The sequence below is a fragment of the Daphnia pulicaria genome, chromosome 10, assembly GCF_021234035.1.
Source record: "Daphnia pulicaria isolate SC F1-1A chromosome 10, SC_F0-13Bv2, whole genome shotgun sequence".
In the NCBI taxonomy this organism is placed as follows: Eukaryota; Metazoa; Arthropoda; class Branchiopoda; order Diplostraca; family Daphniidae; genus Daphnia; species Daphnia pulicaria.
The window spans coordinates 5,328,201-5,349,251 of record NC_060922.1 but is presented as its reverse complement, the minus strand read 5'-3'; the positions used below and the strand labels follow the sequence as shown (position 1 = coordinate 5,349,251).

Here is a 21,051-nt window from a genome sequence, read left to right as displayed (position 1 = left end):
CCTGTAACATTTGATTTGTTGTAATTATTATTTTATATTTCTTTTGGGTTGATTGGGTCGATGAGAAAACGAATACAGTGATATTGTGTGCTGGGTAACATATTAGACATAGAAACAGGTAAGGTCGGCCCAGGTGGTGAACGAGATCGCCCTCTGCGAGTACAGGGTTAAAAGCATTTGTTATCTTTTGTGTCTCGTCCGTCGTCACACATGGTCACAATCAAAGGGATGAGGCGCTTTCTTTTTTGTTTTATCAAATTATAAAGGCTGGATTGGTGTTGGTGTAACAGGACAGGACTAGGAGAGGAGGTAATTATTGGATGTTTCATCTTCATCTTCTGACGAACATCTCCAGGTATAACAGGTAGTTATGCATGTATATAGGTTAATTACATTTGGTGCTTGAGGGCAACGTGATGAAAAGACAAATACTTCTAAAAATATTGGGCAAAAGGTCAAAATTGAGAGGGGGGAAGGAAGGGATTCAAGTTCCAGAACGGCCGTGGATTTTCGTGTGTTAAGGAACTTTTTTCGTAAATTCTATTAGTATGAAAAATTGCCGACGAACTAACCAAAGAAATTATATCATTATTTCAAGTAGGTCTTGCACACGGTACGGAATTTTCCTATTGTTATTTTCTAAATCCGCAAATAAATTTTTAAAATATGTTTTTAATGCTGAAACGAAACATTTGTCTGGTTTTTATGATTCCAGTTTAATTCAGGGGCGTGTCAAAACTGTGGAGCGGTTGAAAACCAAAAGCGATTTGATTAATTTCGTATTGTTTTTTCCCTACGGTCTACAGAGAGTGAAAACTCCGATTCCGTGTGCAGCCTTAATTCGCAATCGTCAATACTATTCGTCTCTAATTCAGACTTCTTGTAAATATTGAGTTGGGCAGGATCCTGTTTTATTTTCGCCATTGCGAACGGTGACCATCCCGTTCAGCTCTTCTCCAATTTGTATCACAATCTGCCGTACAAAAGAGAAATTGGCGACAATGAATATTTTAAGGATTTTATATTCAAATTATTGTGTACCTGATCCCGTAGTAATTTAGTGAGACGATTCGGATCGGAATCGGTCCCGTCGTCGTTGCCTCCGAGTTGCAAGTTGTGCGTCACCTGCAGGGGTTTCTCGTTGGGTGCCAATTTGGCCACGTACTTTGAAGGGAAAAAGCCAATCTGTCCCAAACATTTGCCCCGCCACCAGTCCGGGTCGCTGGCATCGATCACTGTCACTTTGTAGCCAGCCCTTAATACGTTTTAGCCGCAATCACCAAATGTCAACGGATCCATAATTCGGTTAGTTTTTATTTTATAGTCAATATTATCAGTCTTTAATGATGTATATAAACTACGAATGAAAACTACGTACTTAAGATCGAGTTCGTCGGCTTCTCTGCCTTTAAAGTTGAAGAGGACCACGTAGAGGTTAGTGGGCAGGAGCCTCTGCGCCTTCTGTCGGCAAACCGGTTGGAGAAAAGATAAAAGATCAAAGAAAAACGTTTTTATCGACATTATTTAAAAAAAATAAATCAAGATTTCGAAAAAATAAAAATGAGGCGTACGGGCGACGGACACGGAGAAGCGCTGGCCGAGCTCTGCGATTTCTCGTTCTCGTCCGGCAACTCGACCGAGTTCATCCGGATGTTTCTGGCGCTGAGCAGCAAACGTCGATTGTGATGCACGGGACTTGAAGGAGCTGTGCATTACAAGGAATAAGAGACAATAAAGACAAAGTTTCAAACACATCCCAGCCCAGCAGTTTTTCCATCTTGTCTGTTTTCAAAATATTTAGCTCTACGAAAATGCAAGTCCAACTCTGCAGATTTATAGAGCTAGAACTCGCTCGTATGTAACTTTTTGCATTTCTGTGATAACCCAGCTTTTCTGCAAAATCTATAGAAAACACAGAAACACACTGAAAAAAAAGAAGCAAATTGTGAAAAAGTAGAGCGCAGAGAGAGAGAGAGCCCAGAGCGGAATCAAAAGATCAAATAAAGAGCCCAAGAGTCAAAAGCCAAGAACCAGTATAGCAGCAGGAGCAGCAATTGCAGCGATGGTATAACATGCTCGAATTAGAAAGAGAGATGTATGACGAAGACAAAGAGACTTGATGTAGTGAGTTTTCATGCAACGCGTTTTCTTTTTTCGGGCTAAAAAAAATCGATAACACAGTTAGAATGAGAGTGATGAAAGATTTCTGGTCTAATATAGTCAGAGTAGAGTAGAGAGCGAAAATTCGTGAGAGTGTTGATAAGAAAGCCGGCAATAACAAGCAGCAGAGCATTAACGACATTTGTATCCAAGAAGAAAAAAGGGGAGTTCGTCGTGTGCGTGTGGTATAGCCGAGAGCTGTAAGAAAGCGATTTCGAGGTAAAGAGAATAAATAGAGATGACAAGACAAGAACTTGAGCCGAGTTGATGGGATTGAATGCATCAAATAGATGTACAGAGAGAGTGTAGTAATAATATGAAAAGCAGGCGCACCCCCCCCCCCCCCATTCGAGTGGAGCATTAAGATGACCCGTTGGCAAGACCATCCCCGTAACAAACACACAGATGACACACACAAGTATAGAAACAAAAGACTCCCCCAGCAGCAGCAGCAGCACCTACACAAACACAATGAGCAGGCGCGCACTCGTTGGCACAAAACACACAAGAAGAAGAAAGACACGTCATATCGACGGGGTGTGACTATATCGATCAAGAAAAGCGAACGGCCCTGTGTGTTATATCAAAGCGATTAAGTTGACTCCCCCAATCGTTGTGACAGAACCCGATTCATGCAATGCTGAATTGATTGAACTTATCGCCCGTTTGTCTTCTCGCCCCCCCCCCCCCCCGGAGACATATAATGAATCCTTTTTTTTTAAACGAGATGCGAAATTTACATTGGCAGTAGAATGAGGCCTGGCTGTTGTGGGCGCTGTTGCTGTTGAGCGTTCCGCTGCTGCTGGTCGTCGTCGTCGTCGTGGCGGCGTTCGGGTTGGACGAGCGGTGGTGGGTGAGACGGTGGTGGCCGTTGGGCGGACCGCATCCGTGCGAGTGGCCAGATCCGACGCTCATGCTTCCGTGATGATGGAAGTGCTCGCCCGATTCGTCCAGCGAGAAACTCTTCATCCGCAGATTGAGCTTCTGATGACGCCGCGGGCTGTGCGGCGCTGTGAGAACCAGAAAACGGCAATCGACGTTGGATTTTGGCCACATGGGATGGAGAGAGATGGATGGACCCAATCAGAGCACAACAAAGACGCAAAGGGCAGCAGCGGACGGTTCGATATTACACACACGCGCTATAGCATTTAGTTTTTCTCTAGTACATCAATAACAATGTTTTGTGTGTGTGTTGCGGCGGAATATGGATGGATCGGGAGGGGATTTTCGATATTTACACAACCGCCGGTCCTTCTCAATCAAAGCCAAGATTCCGACCCCCCCCCCCCCTCACAAAAAGTTGATACCACACTAAGACTCTGCTGTAGAGGATGAGAGCTCTCAATTGTGCATCACTTCACTACGGTCCAGACTATATAGTATACCATGCATCCGCAAACACTCCAATTTGATTGGAGAGCTCCAAGGCGTTATCTTCTCATCGTTCCGCAATTTCCAAAGTCAACTCGAAAGCGTACTACTAGTAACTACGTAATATACACGATGACCTTTATTTCGTTTGGATTTTTATTTTTATTTCCAGGGCTTGTAAGTTGGCCTTTGAAACTTTCTAGCAAATGTGTCTAAAAGCTAATACAAACTGACGCCGTCTAATTATCCTGTTGGGTGCCTTTGCTATAGATGATGTGTGTCGCGCCATACCGCGGGCGGAAGGAGAAACCTCCGATTTCGACCCATCCAGCAAAGACCCGTCCAACGGTTGTTGGCCACAGAATGTCAACCAGCATCAAAGAGATGGAAAGCAACGTCACTGTGCCAGCAAAATCAACTCCCTGAACTTTTACCCAATTCCCAAATCGATCAAAGCTCATACAACATGTAGCAGCTAGACTTCGTCTCCACTTACTTATGGCGAAAAACCCCATAATAGTTCCTTCGATTTCTTTCCTTTTTGAATAGGCCAGTACTACCCCACCGATTGTCTGCGTCTAGTCAAAAGTCGCCTGTTGTTTTTTTAAGGCCACCACCCGAGGACAGGAGTCTGCGAAGAGAATCGTGTGTCGCATTGTGTAATGGCGTCGTCTGAGTGTATGTATACATATCTTCTTGGCGCATCCCCCGGGGTGGCACTCTAGCACCAGGACCACCAGCTCCATATCTCGTCGTCTGACTTGATGGATAGAACGGGCACGGCCCGGCCCTCAAACGCTCTCTCTTTGACTACATGGCGCGCTAGCCCTTAATATAATAGGGCTGCAGCGGATGTAGTATATAATGCGGTTCGGCAAATACACACATCTCAATGATGAAAATGGATAGAGTTGGTGCCGAGCAAAACGAACCGAGCGGCTAATACTACACAGACTCTCGGATACGACGCCATTTCCCTGTGTACATATTTACCTGAACTCGACGAAAGAAAAGAGGAAGAAGGATCTCCGACGCTGAGTGAATTCGGGTTAGCTCTCCTTGACGATGACGAGGCCCCCGCCACCGCAGCCGTTTGCTGCAGTTGAGTGGATGACGTGGTAATCCGCATGACACTCGCGGAGCCCGTCCGGTTGATTGCCCCTGTACTGCTGCCAAGTGACTGATCGCTGGCCGAGATATTCTGTTGCGGCTGCTGATCCAGCGATGATGACGGCAACGGCTGTTGCTGCTGGGTTCGTCGGCCGGAGACGTTGCCCGAGCTGGACGAAACTGCCATTTCGCTGGCCTGTTTCAGCACGATGTACGTCTGGTCGATTTCCTCCCGGCCGAAATTGAGCGGTCCATCATCACCGACTATCGTCTCCTCGTCCGCTGCCGCCTGCATTTGCTGCTGGACTTGCTGGAACTGGTATTGCGGATCGTAATTGGCCGACATGATCCTTTGTGACGCCGACGTCTCCAGCTCCGAGCTGGATTTTTGCCGGCGCAGCAGCCGCGATTTCGGCAGACAACGGCCCACTCCCGACTTGCAATCGGCGTGGACGTTGATTTTGCACAGGCGACACTTCCATCCTTGACGCGAATGCCCTAGTTAAATATCGACACGTGATCCAATTAATTCTCATTGTCATAAAACAAAATCATTTCGATAAGCATGCGCTTCCATCACCAATTGTTTAATGAACTGTCATCATCATAATAGAACCTAAATAGCTCAATCATAAAAGAGATAGGTCACATGTCGTTTTCGATTGTGGGCCAATGTAGGTCACAGATCGCTCTGTGTGTGTCGGCGACCGAACATATCAGATATTTGTTCTCTCTTAGACAAGAGGCAAAAGTTCAACCAGGCAGCATGTGAAGACGTTAGTTCTCAGCATGGCCCGTTTGTCTCATTCTATCGACCGGTGCGGTGCAAGGTGCGCAGTGCCGATTTTGTCACGGCGACGCGGTTGCACACTATCTCTCGAATCAACCAAGTTGTCCTATACGGAGTCTGTATAGACCGCAGTTATTCTACACATTAGATTGTGTGTTAAATGACCTTTTCCCTCCGCCCCGGTGGATGGATCTATACCAAGTTGTCCCTGCTCATTTGCTGTGTGTGTATACCTCTTAGAACTTGGGAGCAGACATCGCACGGCGTAATCTTTTTGTAAGTGTTCTCCTGGAATACGTGACGTTGGCCTTCTTGATTCTGCATTAGATGATGGTGTTGCAGCAGGTCCGACGACGACATGGTCGAATGAAAAGCTCCCGACACTCCCGCCGCAACGGTGGCCGACACATTTGAGCTCCGCTGTTCTCGCCTCTCTGATTTGCTGCTAGACGAACTGGGGCTCTTCCTGGAAAAAATTTGAATAATGAAAATAATCCCGTCAACTTCAAAAAGCGCCCGCATTATAATACCAAATGACTATTCATATCCTTTTTAACAAACTATACGAAAAAGTTCCAGTTATTTCTCTTGATCAACACTTAAAAGGGAAATCGGGAGCTATTCTTTCCGATTTAAACAAGCCAAAACGTTGGAAACGACGACCAATTTGCAACTGATATTATAGCCAAAAAAAGAATAAATCTTTCGTATAAATTAGAATGCGCAGAATGGTGATGTCGGAAGGCTTTTATACCTGAGGGCAATCACGGCCATGACTGCCTGATAGAGTCGAGATCCTCTGTTGACGTGCGACGCGATTGGTTGTTGTTGTTTCGTTGGGTTTCGTCCAAGTCAAAAGTCAAAAAAAGAGAAAATAAATAAAAGAAAACATAAGAGTGCGAAGCAGTTGTGTAAATAAAAATGAGATACAATTTACCGGCTTGAATATAAGCTGTCATTGCATCTTATAATCAAAACATTTTGAGGCCCAAATGAAAAATGATGGAGATCCAATTAAAATTAAAAAGGGAATAAGATGAGTGCACAATAATTATGACGTAATTACTGTTCGGGTGTGGTGGATCTGTTGTTGGCGAGAGGTGGACTCGATCCGGTGGCGGCCGACGAAGAACCCGACACGGTCATGTTGTGCGAGGACGAACTGTTGGTCAGCGTCCTGAATGCCTTCATCCACTTGGTCTTCATTCCGGGTCCACCGCTTCCGCCACTTCCGCTTCCGCCTGCCATCAAGTTAAACTTGCTGCCTCGATTGCTGCCGAGTTGTTGCAGTGACTGATGGGAGCCGCCGGAAGCCGCCGCCACTTCTGCCATGACCATTTCAGCCTTGGATCCGTACAAGTCACGCTATATTCCGCCACCACATACAAAAGAACAAAGGAGGAATTCAAATGAAGATCTCAATCACTCAATCACAGATGGAAAGATCACAGCGAGAAAGAAGCTAATCATTTTCATCAACTACTACAGAACTCTCTCTCTCCGGTACAAGCAAAGAAGTAAAGGTAACATTAGAGAGAGCAAGAGACCTTTTTAAACCGCACCCTCATTCGGATGAAATACCCAGAAAGATCGTGATGATGACGCATTCATAGGTCTATATACTGTACGCGTTGGCAAATGAATAATTTTCCACAACGACAAGCGATTAGAGTGCGGAAGCTCCTCCCGTGTGAAAATAGGAAAGAAAATCGATTGCTCTAATTTACAGTGAAAAGCCTCGGTATGGATTTTCTTCTTCTTTTCTATTGAATCAAGCGGCGGCGCTGTGAATGTGCATACGCTTGATTGAATATAATAACACATTCCCCCCATTTCCAGATCAACCGCCAATTTCAAAAAGATAATATTTACGCAACTTTATTGCTCCACGCACGTCTGCATCTCGCGCAGACCTATTAGTTTTTCCTGCACGGCCTAGACACGACTAGATATAACGTTTCTTGTATACATAAATTCAAAGCACGTAGCCTGCGAATCCCATCGTGTCTCTATTGGCTGTTCCGAGTTTAATGTGACCGTATTAAACTAAACTGTCAACCCGTCTGCCGTCAACATTCAAAATATGCGATTTATGTGGAAATAACGAGCCCATCTTGAAATTCTTTTCCGTTTCCCCGAAAAAACAAAAGAAACGACGATCGTTGTGCTTTTATTGATTATTGCTGTTTTATAAAAGAAAAAGTTTGAATTTTTGTATATACCTGAGCTTTGACGGCGGCAAGGTGGAGCTGGGCCATTCGCCATTCCAACTTCTTGGCGCAGATCTCTTCTTGCAGTTCGCTGGCTTTGTTGTACGAGTTGGATTCCAAACTTCTGTTAACACAATGAAATAGACTAAATATAGTTTGCAAGCCAGCATTGTGAAGATAACCGTAATATAGTCGTCTTATATAAGTGGCAACTCGGTTGGAAGCAGTAAAGTAATGCCTCATAAGCCGAGTTGCTTTTCTATCTACATATAAATATAGATATATATACTGCGGGGGGTTCATCGCGAATACAATGGCGGGATAAGCCCGGCAGGTAACACGTACACAGAGAGGTAGCTTGCAGGCTATACAAGAAATTGAATATTACAATTGAGCTCGAGATTTTATTTATGACTGGTGGCAGATAATTTGAAAATACTGCGTGTTCCCCTCCTTTCTCTACGTATATACACAATAAAAGCCAATACAACCGATGAGGACTACAGCCTCGGCATTGATAATAATAATAATACACTGCTGCGTGCCGGTATATTGCCTAGGTGCGACACACACAGCCCTGTGCTCTTGTGGTGAAACGCCTCGTGCGCTTCTTTTAGTATTCCGACATCGATCAGATTCTCTACTCCATCTTTTATCCGGCTGTACATCTACGACGTGTAGCCTCTACGCGATGGATAGAGCACGTAGAAAATGTCGCACACTGCACGCAATTTCACGATAATCAATAATAAAAGGTACGCTCATCTATGAATAACAGGTACTACAGGAGAGAGCGGACGAGGGATTGGAGAGCGCCAGCCAATCTTCCTGCTGCTGAATACATTATGGGTTAGTTTTTTTTCTTTTTTCTACACAAAAGACAAGCGAATCTGAAGTCAACATGGGGGAAAGAGAAAGAAACAGTACAACAGCGCACTGGATATTATCGATCAACGGAGCGAGAGAGAAAAGGTCAGAATCGTTTTTCTTTTTCCAACCGTCTAAATGGCCGCCACATTGCACATTCAAAAGCAGCGCCCTGAAAGTTGAAGCGCACCTTGTGTGTAACTACATTTTGGCGTTTGATGCTGCGCAGCCATCCTTTGCCTTGGCCACAAGAGAGCAATCGGCCAATGCGACAACGACGGGCCGCTCTTCACAGTCTTTTATATTTAAGGAGGTAATGATCCTGCACTGTTTCTGCATGCCACGGTGCATCATGGCGTTCCTGATGACAATGGCTGATGCTTACACGCAGTATAGATCTGTACTGTGCGGTGGAGATGGATTTCATACGTAGGAAGACACATTATCTGCCCGTTGATTAATTGAAGTTAGACCACTTCCTTGACTTAATGCAGTTTTAGTATAGGTGAATAATAGAGGAGAAAACTTTGTAGTCAAGTCCGGAGCTGGTGGGATTCTTGGGAAATTCATTAAGTAATCGAGAACGTTACAAGGGATATAACAAGACGAGTTTGTGCAAGCTAATCCTCGTATACAAAGAAAAGTAGAACGAAATTGGATTGAGGATTTTGACATGCAATTGAGACGGGTCTTTTGTCTTTCGGGGCTGGCCCGGCTGATATTTTACCCATAATGATTGTAATCATGCGAAATAGCTGTGGTTGCCAAGAGTGGGAGGACACGGAGGAGGTGGACGGTAGGGCAGGAGAGAAAAAAAGTATATGACGACACTTATTACATGTTGTGTAGACGTTTGGTCGTTATTGTTTCTTTTCCCATTTCTTTGACCGGTGGGAGTCATATAAACCCTAAGCACGTATACCGCCGTGCGTCGTTGTACGTTTTCACCATAGTGGTCTAAAGGGCCACTATATAAGAGAAGGAGGACACTATACACACACACGCAACTGCACTTGGGGGCTTAAATTGCCAGCAACCCAAGCTGGGCGTTCACGGTCGATAACGTGTTGTATGTTGCGTAGATAAGGTTTCCCTTTTTTCTATTTGACCAGTGTGAGATTGTTAGACTGTTGAAGAAGGTTTTAACCCTGTTTATAGCCCATCATCTAGCTCTTTTTATATCCTTTGACAATACCGAAATGGGGGCAAATCTATAATCACTACGAAAATGTGATTTTTAAAAATCTGCACGGACTGTACTTGAACCCAAAACGACAATTTACGGACACATTCAATTGAAAATTCGATTGAACTTGATCCCCAAAAGGATCGGATAAGAGTTGATGTTAATGGAAATTCTATGATTCTCTTTCTCCCGCTGGATTGTGAGGATGTCTTAAGAGAGGCGGATTGTCTAAGTGCGGGGAGGGTGGTTCCCTTTGAAAAGTATACTCTAACATTGACAAAGATGGATGGTGACAGATTTAGAATGACGTCGTCTCTCCAGCGTTCCACGCAAAATGCTTTTCCACCACACAGCTGATAATACATTCGCATATACAGTCTGAATGCAAAGATAATATTGTAATAAAGACTATAGGCCACATATATAAAGACCCGCTTGTCTTGGGGGCCCCCGACAGTAATGCAGTATTGATATCAATTTATGTGGAATAAAAAAGTGCAAATAAAATCCTAGCTATTTACCATAACGCGGCGTGAAAATGTGGTAGAGGTATCTAGCTTAGCTAAAGGGCGAATGGGTATCGGATATATATCCATCTAAATATCAAAAGTTGGTATAAAGTACCTTTGCTGGAGGCGGGTGAGCGATTCCATACATTCGTTTAACTGTCGTACGTGAGCCTCCACTTCGGCAGTATCTTTCTTGAGTGAATCGTATTTGGTTCGCAGAGAAAATCCCGCCAGCCGATCGAAAACCAGCTCGTCTTTCAGCACCAGCGATGCGTCCTATAAAACCATAATCAAACATTTTGCTTTTAGATCAATATGAATAACTCCCCATCGGCGTCGCCCTATGGGACCAATAGGACGGCAATTTAGACCTGAATATCGTGCTGGGAGCACGACACACTTCCCGGCGGGGGATTTCTTGGCGGTATGAACGTGAACTTGTTGAACGAGCTCGGGATGGTGAGCACAGAGCCTCCGCCACCGCCAGGGCCGCTCCCGCTGCCACCGACCACCGAGCGAACGAAAGTTGCCAAATCTGTGCTGGGGTTGACGGCCCGGCATTGATTCGCCAGGGCGTTGTAACGTTTCGAAGAAGATCCTTCCGCCTGATTAACACAAAAAAGAATATCGTGAGCAACATGTGGAAACGTGATATTACACTTCATCAACAGTTATTCAGGCATACATAGTGTGCTAGTTAATTACTTACACCAGCAAGAGAGACATTCATCATCAGAATTATTGATTTGAAAACTTTTCGTCAGACAGACACTGGGATTATTGAGTATGAGGGACAATAAGGTTATACGAACTGATGTGGAACCCTGGTAAATATGATTAATACACAGCATGGAGGTTCTACGAGAAGAAAGAAAAAGTCCTTTCATTTCTTTTTTCCCAAAAATTATTTGTCCACTGACTTTTTCCTCCCCTTTTATCGACTAGAAAGATGGAACGAAATGAAATTGCTACCGAACATTTCGACAGGGACTAATATCCTGTTACGGATTGTCGAAAGAATATATAGTGATATTTGGAGGGGAGAGAGGAAAAAGAAGATATCATCCAAGTCAAAGTGATTCGTAAAAAAGAAAAAAGAGGATCAAAGGCAGCTAGAATTTGCCATGCCATGGGGAATCAATTGAACGTTGAAGTCTTTTGACATTGATGACATCGTCACGGTACGAACTTCATAAGGTTTTTTGGAGGAGGCTCATGCCATTAAGGCAATGAGTAGCATGGGATATATAGTGCAAGTCATTTCTTTCCTGATTGGACGCTCGTGTTAGTCGTTATACACCCGGCAGTTTAATCTGCAGTTATATCGTCATGAAATTGGCTTGAATGGATAATAAAATATTGGCCATGAAAATCTATTAGATTACGACAACAGATAATAAAAAAACTATTAACACAACATGTTGGAAACGGAGAACTTAAACAACTTACTCACTGGTCAAAAATTCCATTGTCTACAATCGCGAATAAAAAACGCGCGAAAATGAACAAGCGCGAAAATAAGCACATGATCCATGGACGAATATTTAACTGACAATGAGGTTGAATCAATCTGAGCAGTGTTGCAATATCAAAAATACAATGTTCAGTATGTTCACGATGAATTGAATTTTTAAATATTTATAATTAAATCAGAATAATGAAAGGATGGTCATTAAGTTGAGAAATTTTATTTAAAAAATAGTTGGGGTATTCAACTTCGAAAAAAAAATTGTACATTTAATCTTTATACGAATTGCATTGCAACAAAGCTCCAGGTGATTCATCCTGCCTCATTGTGTGTGTCGTGATTCTTTGAAGGAGCAGGTTGTTGCTTTTCTTACATTGTCATTTTTCCCGCGTTTTTATTCACGATGGTGTTGATGGACAAAAGAATTTTCGACCAATTTCGAGTAAGTTCTCTTTCTACCATATGTTGTATTGTATAAGTTTCATTGTTGGGATTGATTTGACCATAGAGCGTTTGATAGTGAATTAACAATAAGTAAATTGGGTTTAGATAATACGTAAATACGGACTCACCCTCTCCGACATTGCTTCGCAACCTTGCTGGATGGTATTGGTCATAGTTTTGCTCAAATCGACGTAGACGCTCTCTAGTTCCTGCATAGTTTAAAAAAGATAAATTGTAAAACCTGTTTTTTGTATTACGCGTTGTTGGTAAATACCTGGATCAATTGCGGCAGGATAACGTTGTGAAACTGGTCGGCCATTGCGTTTGCTGCATGAACATCCTGCACGTAGTTGTTGTGCAATTCGACGTAGGCGGCCAACGTCAACGTATTAGGAGCGGCCAGATGTTGTTGGTAAGCTTCGTCGTATAGCTGATAACTCTGTTCATCACAACAACAAAATTGCTTACTATATGTGTACCTATCAGATTGTTGTTGCTATTCCAAAATCTTGTTTAATCCCTTCGAATTTTGTCGTCAATTTCTGTAAATATCTCTTTATAGGATCGCCATTGTGTCGTCGATCCGATCAAAAGAACTAACTAAAGTATTTAATTGCATCTACATCGTGTGTGTATGTGCCGTTCAAAATTTGGGCAATGGCGAAAGATTATTAATCTAAATTGCACGGTATAGTCGATCCAGCCGGGATCAAATTGTCTCTACGAGAAGAGCTCGCTGACCTCTTTTAATGGAGTAATCCAATACTAACTCGGTAGTTATTTATTAAGCCATTTGTAACTGCTTGGTACACACACACAGCACACTCTGCCACGCCTTTTATTTTCCCCCCACCCTTCTTGCTTCGCTAATGGCAAAAGCCATTTCTCCGAATAACATTGGACAACATGCCCGACAACCTACGCGTTCCCTAGGTCTACACTACAGCCCAGCATGCGGCACACACGCGTTACCTTCTCCCCCAACCATTTCTCTCCATCCTGTTGCTGATGATGTTCCTGCAGCGCCTGTTGTTATTATTAACTCCTGCTTCATCCTTCCTCTTTTCTATCTCACCCATTCCATCCCTGGCGCCCTTATCTAATAATCAAGTGGCAGTCACGTTGCCAATGGCAACCCATTAGCGAAGGCAACCCAAAATACAAGTCGGGGGGAAAAAGTTGACTTGGAAAGAACTGCGTGCATACAGAACTGTACAAATCGTTATCTGTTTTTCTACGCCCCAATCTAAAATGAGGTGCTCCTTTTTTATTTTCCAGGGTGTCCAGGACAACCTGGGATCGTCAAAAAAGGAAATCTATACAGCGGATGGTCTATAACTCTTGGCTTTGGAAACAAGTTCGGGGCGTAAGAGTTATAGGGTACAAACCCACATTTGTATAGGATATTGAGAAAAAAGAGATCCTGATTTTCAAGCCAGGGCTCCTTCAATTCCGCCACGTCATCATAGCCTCCGCTCAGTGTGATGCAGTGGGTCTCATACCGGAAATTGAATGTTGATTCAGACCATCCGAGCATCGCCTGTATACATGCAGTCCTATTTGCTCCACCAGATCCATCAAGATCAATAATGCATTGTACACTATACGTTCACGTGAGCACTGTTTGTATATACACCTCCAGTTTTTTAAAAATATTGTTTGTAAGTGCTTCAAACGGCCAGGCGCAGCAGACAAAGTGGAAAAGATTATGTGTAGGCGTGTAGACCATAAAACTTTACCATTTCGTTCGTGTTGTTATTATTTTCTTTTCTTTTACAGAGATCCTGCACTTTTACCACACCAAGTTCCAAGTGTATTGTCCTACGTGTCTGGCATTCTGAGCGGCTATATCAATTGGATTTTTACCAGCCTTCCTCCATCAAGACTCATCCGTCACTTGCCACTCGGATTCTCCTCCCAAACACGTATAACTTATAAATGATGTAATATGCCGCTATTTCGTAAGACGAGTTAAGATTTATATTTATTATTCTATACACAGACCTTGTCCAGTTGCTGTGACGCCTTTTCCAGGGCATTTTCCAGCTGCTCCCGATGCTGGAATATTTTGCGTGCCTCCAGTTTCCGGTGAAAAGTTCCGTCCGTCATGGGTCGTGACACTTGGCGATTCAGGCAGTTGGCAATGTCGGCCACTACGGCCGAATCCACCTCCACTTCCTGGAGGAGCGTCTCCCAGACTTGAAAGATGCCGTAGTTCCCGTTGGGCCTGTTAATTGCAAACACGACGCGTATAATAATTAAAAATGCGCTTTTCCCAAGGTAGTATAATCCAATCAACTTCCCAGTCTCAGCCCGTGCACCTACATCCAATATTCACGCCGATCGATCGATGGCAAAGCTCAGCTACAGGGATTTCGAGACGGGGCGTTACTCTCATAGCAATCCCCGGGAAACCCACAAATATTTAAAAAGTTATCTCTCGTACCAAGTCGACGGTGGCGTGCCGCTCTTTCGCTTCGATTGCGATATTATTATTGGTTTTGTGATATAGTATCTCAAACGATACACGAGTCTATAGGTGCATTCACCTTCGACGACTTTCGTGCAATCCACCCTCACCCAAGAAAGACTGAACGTTGCACGAAAAAAGGCAACAGTCAAGTTGAATGTCGAATGTTTCGAGAAAACTGAATCGACGATCCTTTTAATCCAAGTTAGACCGGTATATAATAATAATAGAAAATCGAGTCGTCTATTTGTTTAACAAGGGCCAATATTTTCCCGTTTGTTTTGTTCTGTGCGAAGAGGGGACAGGAAGAAATAAGTGGACATGGAGACGCAACTTATAATGATACGACGTTTTTGCAGGGTTTTCTCCGGATGATGAGCGCGTCCAGTGGATGTTTTGTTGCCATGTTCACTTTCTCAAGAGTGGTGCCGTGTTGCTCAGGTCACGAACTGGCCATTATAAAGTCCCCCCGTCTCTCGACTTCCGCTGACGCTCTTATTATATAAGAAATGCTGGCCAGACTGACAATAATCACGCCAACGTGACACACGCTGACCGGCACACTTTTCTCATATCCCCCCCGTCGTCTACTATAAAAAAAAGTTGGTCGTGTCAAATTTCGCCCGACATAAATAGCCGAATCGTGTCGAATGTTCCAACTAAAAACAGTTGAGTTTGTCCGTGTCATTTTTGTATTGTTTGATTGACGTCGAGATATATCCCAGTATATCATTATAGCAGATTCGATAGGTCACTCGATACTTTGGACAGCAACGTCGTTAAACGCTAGCGACAGTTTTCTTTAACAATTCAGCCAAGCCAGGAGGGAGGGTCACTCGGGTATAGATGAACCTTCGCTGTCGACTGTGCACGCAACTTTGATTTGAATAGAGCTGCCGACAGATCGGAACACACATACGGATCTACTGAATTATGGCGTTTGTATCCACTAGTCAAGTCTCTGGTTCGATGGTTGCCATGGGAATCGCACAACTTTGTTTATCGTGTCGCCTCTATCGAAATGTTTGGCTCTCTCCTTTCAGCTGTTTCCCATTCGTTTGTGTCTACCTCATGTGTGTGTGTATGCTATAATGGGAAACAAGGTTATGCATAGATCTATGTGAAGCTAGCTCTCGTTCGGAGCTCTATAAAAATAGGCAATAACCCGTTACGCAAGGCGATAGGTAAACAGCAGCTGCTCTCGTTGGTGCTTCAACCACTCTCTCTCCTGTACACTGTGTGTCACAGTGCATTAAAAAACTCTATCTCTCACTGTAAGTACGTTGGGAATGTTTTGAAAGATCTCCCAATCTTTTTGGCAAACATAAAATAAAAACAGCTTATTTTTTGGGTTGATATCCTTTAATATTATACCTTTCTTTCCTCAGTTCGGCGTTCCTGATGCGGAATGTCTCGACTAGTTGCTGAAGCTGCTCGCCGTGCTGTTCCTCAATGGTGGCCAATTGCTGGGTGAAGTCGGAAACTGCCGTCGGTCACGCGGGTCGTCGTCCGAACATTCCACACGCCGCCGGCGTGAATATGGATCCGCACGTGAAAGGGAGAGAGAGAAAACAAAAGAGAAAGACAATCAAAGGTATGTACGTATTATATAGCTTGTAATCATAAGGGGAAGGTTCCCCCCACACACACACACAAATGGCACACGATCACGAAAGACAATAATCAAACTCTTGTGCCAAAAAACAGACGATGAAACAAAGTCGTCAATAAAATAAAAAGGCACAGGTACACACACCATCACACACTTTATATGCGCTAGAGCACTTTCTCTTTATCTCGGCTATGTGTACATGCAGGCTTGATCTTTGCTCCCCCCCTTTTTGTTTGTTTGTTTCTCTATGAATGTCGATTTCTATCCAGGAAAAGAAAAGATATCGACTGAAAATGTTGACTGGGTTATATACCAGCAGGATCGATCTCCCGTTGTATGGGGGCCTGCAGTAGTATGCGTTGCTTATATACCCCCGGGTTGATGGTGCTCTACCTAACAGATCCGCCTGGCTATATACACAACCCCCACGAATCTTGATGAAAGGATAAAAGAGAGAGAGAGAGAAAACCTAGGATCCATATATAGTATAGGGGGAGTACGTCTTTTGTGTATACATAGGACACTAGAGGCAGCACCTTTTCCCATTCTTCGCAAGGAGAGGCACCTGCTGGCCTCCTTCCCATATAATCATCTTTGGCAGTTTGGTCGTTGCCCTGGGTAACATGCTTCCTCCCGCTCCTGGCGTGATCATCATCTATATGGAAACAGGGACGTGGGGGGGATAGAGCGAACGTTAGTGGTGTACTAACCCGCGGGACTTATCCTCCGAAAACTTTGAATGCCCGCCCTCGCGTTCTAGAATCACCCCCCCGAATTTGCCTTTTTTATTTCTCCTTCTTTTATTTTTGAAAATATTCTAAAGTTGTTTTATGTTATATAACCACAGACTAGATGCTTGAAAAAATAATTGAGTGGCAGTGGTTGGAATCCATTTCCATGGCAACGATACGCAATGCATAAAAATAAAGATGGGGAAAACCCAAAAAGGATATTCTAACCGGAAGATCTAAAAAATAAAAAGGAGAAATAAAAAAAGGCTTGGGGCTATTGTTTTGTTTGAAAATGTGCTATTATAAATCCAAACATATGAAACGACAAAATGGCGCGGATAAAGGTTTTTTTAAAAAAAGGTAGAAAATTTAATGGGGGGGGGGGGGGCGAAAGCGGCTCGGCGATGTGATATATAATGAAGTGTAACACTAGATATTTGTATCCTTGTGTTTCAGATCCTATTCGTGTGACGATAATGATGAAGAAAGCCGAGCCAGCTCCGGAATTGTACCTAATAGCTCTGACACACTCAACTATTTCCCCTGTGTTTCCACAGCAAACTGCTGTCACGGCGAATCATCGAGGAAATTTACAAACAACAGGAGCAGCAGCGCAGGAGGTTATTGTTGTTGTTTACTGCGGTCAATATAGCCCGGAAGTCGATAGCATCAAGCACCATCGCAGGAGGACTTGATATGGATCCATTGGCGGAGCGAGACTCACGGGTCCGTGGAGTTTATTGGGTTTTGATAACATAACCTTTGCGGCCCAGTATAGAATTTCGGGAGTCCTGAAATACTTTGGCCGTCCACCTTTTGGGCAACCCATTAGCGACTGAAAGGAGGAAATGCCGCGCACCCCTTCCCCATATGGTAGGAGCAAAGGAAAAAAAAAGCCAATCAGCTATATAATACAGATTACTACTACATGTACCGGGGAAAGATAATACCCCGCGGTTGTTTTGCGGTCGGAAAAAGTTGGCCATCCGTGAAGCCAAAAGCCAAAGCCAGTTGTATTTATCTATCCCTTAAGTATTGGACGATGGCAAGAGGGAGGGAAGGGGGGACGAGCCTAGTTCTTCTAATCAAAGGGACATGATGTGATCCTATCATTTCTATTTTCTAGATAACTTTGCCTCCTTCTGCCTTTGGTGGGTCCTCCACCGTAATATACTACGCACAGATGTCGTCATCGCAGAGTGACGTCACCTGTCATTACCATCACGCGAGTATTTTACATCACCAGACTGACGTGCGGATTTATCCAGGAATAATTTGTTTGCCTCTGAATGAGATCCTTGCTCAAGTTCACAGAGTATTACGAAATATCTATATGTCTATTCAGAGTTTGGGGGTAAGAGATAATTACATAAGATTCTATTGAGCTGCGCTATTTAACTTGTTTTTTTTTTTCCCCTTTAAGAGAAAGTCATCAATAACCCTAGAGAGAGAGAGAGAGAGAGAGACGGTTTCCTGCCGTGGAATCCTTACCGGTTTTGAGGAGTTTCATGGCCAGGGCGCTGTGGGCTTTGAGGGCGTCGGCGTGCGCCGGATGGATGAGATCCCTGAGGACACAATCGGATGGGGCGGAGCCGGCCATGGCTGCGCCACTCGAATAAGAGTTGACCTTCTTCATCATGAATTTCCCTAGCCCGCTGTTATTTTTGCTTCCGGAATTCGAAGTGGAGGAAGAAGAAGACGACGAGACGTTGAAATTAAGTGGGACGGCCGCTGTGACGACCGTAGAGGCGGCAATAACCAGGCCGCCGCCACCACCACCACTGCCACTATCGTCGACCGGAGTGGCCGGTGCGCTGACGCTACCTCTTCCGTCGCGAGCGTTTCGCGCTGCCGCCGGTGGCGCCAGCAAAAGATTCCGGAAGTCTAGACGCTGAGTTGATCCGTGTTGTTGCTGCTGCTGCTGGATGCTAGAAGTTCCGTTGGAGGTCGAAGAAAAGGACGAGCGATGCTGTTGGAGATTCTGCTGGATGTTGGACGACGGTGCCAGGTAAACGGGGTGGTGCTGAGGGTGGTGCTGGTTGGGTGCAGGAGGGTAGATTTGCTGCTGTTGATAAGGATCCAGTCTGGCTAGCGTTGGCTCATCCGTCAACGGATGGGCTCGATGGAAATCAAACAACGGCAGGTGATCATCGGCAACTGCTTCACTCGATCCCGGTTGCACCTGGTTATTAGTCTTGGCGTACATCGTGTCCGTCCAAAGACTTATCAACCCGATCCTCCTCCATATTATCCAGCCCCTTTGTCAAGTGTCACACACGCGATAGAAACCAGCCAAAAGTTATACACCACCACCACCACAACTAATCAAACATTCACGCAATTAAAACAAAACAAAAAAAAGTTTAGACCAGCTGAATCCCGCCGACGTGACTGGGTGTCTGATTCGCTCCGAGCGCGGCGACTGACTGAACTGGAAGCGCACGAAACTGGGCACTGTTATACTCTGCTGCTTCGCTACTGGTTACTCCCGCGCCTCGTTCGTCTCCACCGTTTGTATTTTTTTTTTTAAATTCCCATCAACCCACTTTTTTATTTTTTCCTTAATGTCATCCCCCCTCTGCTGGGCATCATTATTTTGGACTTTCTTTTTATTCCAACAGACAGACCTAGACTCTATAGCTCCTAATATTACAGACAATTTCGCCTTTTCAGCGTAGCTCAGTATAACGGAATGCAAATTCATTCCGGGCATTCCAGGCTTCCCATTTTGCTTTTTCTACAGGCTCCCAATCCGTCAAATCGTCAACAAAAGTCATTCGATCAGAATTTAAATGATTTCTCACAAGATATTTGAAATGGGGGAACAAAAATGGGCCGTTTAGCGCTCATATTGCTTTTGACAGGGGAGAGTTAACGCGTCCATAAATTTTGTACATGATCAATCGATATGATTTTATTAACACGCTACAAATTCCCTTTGAAGAAATATTGTTTTAGCCATTAATTTTTAATTTAATTTTCGCCCCCTGAATAATCATTTGCGGTTCATTCGCCTATAGCGCGCGCTCTCTCTCAATCAACTTGGTTACACAAAGTTATTGATTTAATGAAGACTGGTCGTGTATCCGGTGGGCAATCCAGCTCATACAGACACGTAGATGTATGAAGGTGGTGGTGGTGGTCTAGGCCCTTGTTGTACGACCGTAGCGTGTTGCTTCAAATGTCGGAGACTTTTATCCGCCGTTTTCCTACCGAGTCGAGCCTTTATTCTTTCGCCGAAAAAGCCACCGACTTCTAGTGTGAATAATTCTGATATGCAATTGAACCTTTTTTTCTTTTATTCCGACACGAATTCTCAATTATCACGACCGAGTCAACATATTTCCCGACCGTTTTTTTTTAATTTTATTTTTTTACTTCTTGATCTCATCGGCTTTGCTCTTCTTGTCTTTGTATGGACGCCCGGCTAAAATGTCTTTCTGTCGCTCCTTCTCCCTGCGTATAAATAGAAAAGAGCGAGGCGGGAGAAGAGCCGAAAAATCGATGACTCTATTCACGCCTCCCCCCATAGAGCCACTGACACGGTTCAACGCACAGCAGCGACGACCCTGCTGTGCGTGCTGTTCCTCTTCATTTGGTAATAAAAGAAGGACGATCGGATGTTTCCCTCTCCGTTTCTGCTACACTAGTCATTAGTTTCCGATGATGATGGTTGTCCTTTCCTGTTTCACCCCTCCCCGTTTTGGATGGACCGTCAGACGGACCTTTTGATGAATAGAATCATCCCGACCGCTCTCGAAATCTCCATTTCCAGCCACTGCGCTTTGATGCCCAGCCACGAGAGTCAGTTCATATCTTGACAAATAATTCGGCGAGACACCGCGTGTGGGTGTAGTAGTACTTTAATAAAGTAGGGGAAATACACATCGTGTAGCTTAAACCCAGCTGCGGGTGATGGATCGAATGATGTAAGCCCAACACATTTCCAGCGACACACAAGTTCCACCTCTGCTGGGCAATAGGCAAATGTGGCGTACAACATGTGCATACTGTCCACACACCAGTCGGCACATGTATCGACCAGCACACAGCGAATATTAGACCGTGCACAAGCAAGAGGAAATTATAATAATACAGCTCACGCAGGAAACCGAAACAG

At 44.2% G+C, this 21,051-nt stretch overlaps 3 protein-coding genes across 7 annotated transcripts in view; 2 read left to right on the top strand and 1 right to left on the bottom strand.

The window, feature by feature from the left end:
• Window positions 1–21,051, top strand: part of LOC124314826 (LIM domain only protein 3-like) — a 347,499-nt gene that overhangs the window by 138,660 nt on the left and 187,788 nt on the right. The gene's annotated exons all lie outside the window — the stretch shown is intronic.
• Window positions 335–19,438, bottom strand: LOC124314624. 5 transcript variants are annotated; one of them, XM_046779851.1, is made up of 18 exons: window positions 18,423–19,438; window positions 15,963–16,071; window positions 14,123–14,345; window positions 12,393–12,557; window positions 12,247–12,327; window positions 10,578–10,811; window positions 10,322–10,482; window positions 7,657–7,768; window positions 6,501–6,799; window positions 6,372–6,398; window positions 6,189–6,233; window positions 5,668–5,900; window positions 4,528–5,142; window positions 2,901–3,170; window positions 1,572–1,705; window positions 1,379–1,458; window positions 1,042–1,255; window positions 335–973 (listed from the first exon to the last, which is right to left on the bottom strand). In XM_046779851.1, exons 1-18 carry the CDS (start codon window positions 19,135–19,137, stop codon window positions 872–874), a joined length of 3,819 nt encoding a protein of 1,272 aa, XP_046635807.1. In that variant the 5' UTR covers window positions 19,138–19,438; the 3' UTR covers window positions 335–871. The 5 variants fall into 5 exon arrangements, with proteins under 5 accessions (XP_046635807.1, XP_046635806.1, XP_046635810.1 ...); XM_046779850.1 differs by having other exon boundaries at window positions 1,379–1,461; window positions 18,423–19,437; XM_046779854.1 differs by lacking the exon at window positions 2,901–3,170 and having other exon boundaries at window positions 1,379–1,461; window positions 18,423–19,436.
• LOC124314893 overlaps window positions 18,865–21,051 on the top strand; it is a 15,001-nt gene continuing 12,814 nt past the window's right edge. The window contains exon 1 of the mRNA XM_046780311.1: window positions 18,865–18,939. Within this exon, the coding sequence (XP_046636267.1) occupies window positions 18,920–18,939 (20 nt within the window). The 5' untranslated portion in view covers window positions 18,865–18,919. The remainder of the gene's footprint in view (window positions 18,940–21,051) is intronic.

What these genes read in the sequence shown, in the direction of transcription:
- LOC124314624 (XM_046779850.1), bottom strand. Translation starts at nt 19,137, where the DNA reads ATGTACGCCAAGACTAATAACCAGGTGCAACCGGGATCGAGTGAAGCA. An exon ending in CATGAAACTCCTCAAAACCG is followed by an intron (nt 16,072 to 18,422) that starts GTAAGGATTCCA and finishes GACCGACGGCAG; the next exon opens with TTTCCGACTTCACCCAGCAA. An exon ending in CTAAATTACTACGGGATCAG is followed by an intron (nt 974 to 1,041) that starts GTACACAATAAT and finishes TTTGTACGGCAG; the next exon opens with ATTGTGATACAAATTGGAGA.